The sequence below is a fragment of the Otolemur garnettii genome, unplaced genomic scaffold, assembly GCF_000181295.1.
Source record: "Otolemur garnettii isolate 467f Iridium unplaced genomic scaffold, OtoGar3 scaffold00094, whole genome shotgun sequence".
Taxonomy (NCBI): domain Eukaryota; kingdom Metazoa; phylum Chordata; class Mammalia; order Primates; family Galagidae; genus Otolemur; species Otolemur garnettii.
In genome coordinates, this window is record NW_003852489.1 from 4374663 (window position 1) to 4377998 (window position 3336).

A 3336-nucleotide genomic window follows, 5' to 3' on the forward strand; every position below is an offset into this window, starting at 1 on the left:
ATTCTTTTGCCTCAGACTCCCATATAGTTGGGACTACAGGTGCCTGTCACAATGCCCAGCTATTTTGTTGTTGCAGTAGTTTAGCTGGCCTGGGCTGAGTTCAAACTTGCCACCCTTAGTGTATGTGGCTGGCACCAAAACCACTATGCTATGGGCACCAAGCCTAATGTGTGTTGTTTTTTTTTTAATAAATATTCCCCAAAGGGTGTTATTTAGAACATTTGAAAATCCTCTCAGAAAAAAATTTCCATAGGTGAAATAAATTTAGAAACTCACAGTTCATATTAGCTTTGAAATTCTTACAATAAAGAAATCATTTGCATTTTCTTAATCTAATGTAAATTCATTTGTTACTGGGCTGCTTCTAACAAAAAATCATTGGCCCACAGAAGTAGAGGAAGGATCTGGTAGATATATATAGTATATTTATATACCAACTTTTATTTTGCTTTTTCTTAGGAATATATGTATTTATAATTTCAGTTGGGGTAGATGTACTTGAAATTACTATATTTTTCTGCTCACTTAATTTTGCATTCTCCAGACTTTCATTATTCAGACCAGTGGTTCCAGTGCTATTGCTATTATCTAGATGTTTTTTCATTAGAGATATTTTAATTTTGAAAGAAATTTAATGAATTTCTAAAGTAAAAGTGAAAAAGATCTATGACACTTTTTCACCTTTGATATTTCTTATCTCAGATGACTTAATTATAAATTACAAATGATTAAGCTTATTTTAAATAACTTTAATACTTTATTTTCTAATGTGTATCTAAAAACTATAATAAATTTACTAATTCTGCTTTCTGTGTATATTTGTAGTCCTGTCGATTAGGTCAACATAGACCCATTTCTCGACTTTTAACGGATGGAATCATGAGAGTTGGATCTACTGCATCAAAGAAACTATCAGAAAAGTTGGTAGCAGAATGGTTTTCTCAGGCAACTGATGGTAACAATGAAGCATTTTCTAAACTCAAGCTCTATGCACAAGTCTGCAGATATGACCTAGGTATTTAATTATTTAATTTTTTTTGACAGTCTCAATCTGTCCCCCTGGGTAGAGTGCCGTGGTGTGGTAGCTCATAACAGCCTCCAACTCTTGGGCTCACCCGATCCTCCTGTCTCAGCTTTTTTGTTTTTAGTAGAGACGGGAGGTCTTGTTTTTTGCTCAGGCTGGTCTTGAACTCGTGAGCCCAAGCAATCCACCTACCTTGCCTCTCAGAGTGCTAGGATTATAGGCGTTAGCCACTGTGCCTGGCCTAGGTATTGAATTTGTATTTATTGTGTTAGCAAAGTGTGACATGGTCCACCAACTGTTCTTATAAATAAAATTTCATTGGAACACAGCTGTCCTCATTTATTTACATAAATTTTGTGCTACGAAATCATGTGGCTGCAAAGTCAAATATATTTACTATCTACCCTTTATAGAAAAAGTTTGTGGATTCCTAGTATAGGGATCCCTTCAGGTAGGAGGAAACTGTGGGCTATAAACTATTTTCTGTTGATTCTGTAGGGTCTGATGTTTTAAGTTTTATTAACATTTTGATTCTCAATTTATTAGTAGCTGAGAAATAAAACAATTTTTAGTTAACCTCTACAATACAAAAAAATAGTACTTTATTGTAGCTAAGAAAATGAGTTATTTAAGATTTGCTTATAACACTCTGGAAATAAATATCTGTGACTTTTCCTTTAGATTTAATCCAAACTGAATCTCATTACATATTCCCATAATTTGAACCCCATGATAACATTCTACTACTTTACATTTTAACTTGCTCCCAATGTAGTCAATATTCAACTTTTGTGGAGGGAGGCAGAATCTCACTTTGTTGCCCGGGCTATGATGTCAGCCTAGCTCACAGCAATCTCAAACTCCTGGCTCAGGCAATCCTCCTGCCTCAGCCTCCCAAAGTAGCTGAGACTAAAGGTGCCCACAGTGACACCTGGCTAATTTTTCTATTTTTAGTAGAGATAGTTTTCACTCTTGCTCAGGCTGGTCTTGAACTCCTGAGCTCAAGTGATCTTCCCACCTCGTCCTGAGTGCTAAGTTATAGGCATGAGCCACTGTGCCCTCAATATTCAACTTTTTTTCTTTTCTTTTCTTTTCTTTTTTTGAGACAGAGTCCCATTCTGTTACTCTGGTAGAGTAATGTGGTGTCATAGCTCACAGCAACCTCATACTCCTGAGCTCAAGTGATCCTCTTTCCTCAGCCTCCCATGTAGCTGGGACTACAGGCAGCTACCACAATGCCTGGCTAGTTTTTCTATTTTTGGTGGGAAAGGGGATGTCTCACTCTTATTCAGGCTGGTCTCAGACAAACTACCAAGTTCAAGCAATCCACCCTCCTTGGCCTCCAAGAGTGCTAGGATTATAGATGTGAGCAACTGCACCCAGCCAATATTCAACTTTTGATTTAGGTGTCCTTTGAATGGTGTGATGAAAATTTGCTAGATACTATATTTTACATTTAGTCAATTGTGCCTGTGAAATAGAATTTTATTACACTTTCATGGTAGTCATTTCCTTAATTTTGAATGAAAATTCTACTTTTTTCAATTCCATCTTGTATTTGTTTCTTCAGTTCTAGGGGAAGATCAAAAGCTAGTACTACGTGTTTGTTACATTGTTAGCAAGTGGTTAGAGGTGATAATTGCCAAGAAAGCAACTAGATGATCATTTTGTTTAAGTAATAGCGTAAAGGAATCATTTGATGAAATAAAGAATTAAATCTGCTACCTATTTTTATTCTTTAGGTCCTTATCTTGCTTCCCAGCCATTGGACAGCTCTCTGCTCTCCCAGCCAAATTTAGTTGCCCCTTCGAGTCAGCCTTTGATTACTCCACCTCAGATGACAAATACTGGAAATAGTAGTACTCCGTCTGCCCCCTTAGCGTCTGCAGTGAGCAGCACTATGACAATGACTTCAGGTGTTGCCACAGCTAATTCAACTTTAACCACAGCTTCAACTTCATCTTCATCATCTTCCAACCTGAATAGTGGAGTATCATCCAATAAACTACCTTCATTTCCACCCTTTGGCAGTATGAATAGTAATTCTGCAGGATCCATGTCTGCACAAGCAAGTACAGTTCAGAATGGTCAGCTAGGAGGACAACAGTCATCAGCTCTTCAGACGGCAGGAATTTCCGGAGAGTCATCTTCACTTCCTACTCAGCCACATCCTGATGTGTCTGAAAGGTAACATTAAAAATACTGATGTTCGCAGAAATATAAGAACTATGATACTTTTTTCCCTAAATAAGATAGTTATGAATGAACATAAAGCATTTTCTTATCTTATTCTTGAATTTTTTGTTTTTATA

General features: G+C 36.8%; 1 protein-coding gene across 1 annotated transcript in view; it reads left to right on the forward strand.

The window, feature by feature from the left end:
• The window catches only part of MED13 (mediator complex subunit 13), a 118393-nt gene that overhangs the window by 87562 nt on the left and 27495 nt on the right, over window positions 1-3336 (forward strand). The window contains exons 19-20 of the mRNA XM_023516600.1: window positions 826-1015; window positions 2767-3211. Of these exons, the coding sequence (XP_023372368.1) occupies window positions 826-1015; window positions 2767-3211 (635 nt within the window). The remainder of the gene's footprint in view (window positions 1-825; window positions 1016-2766; window positions 3212-3336) is intronic.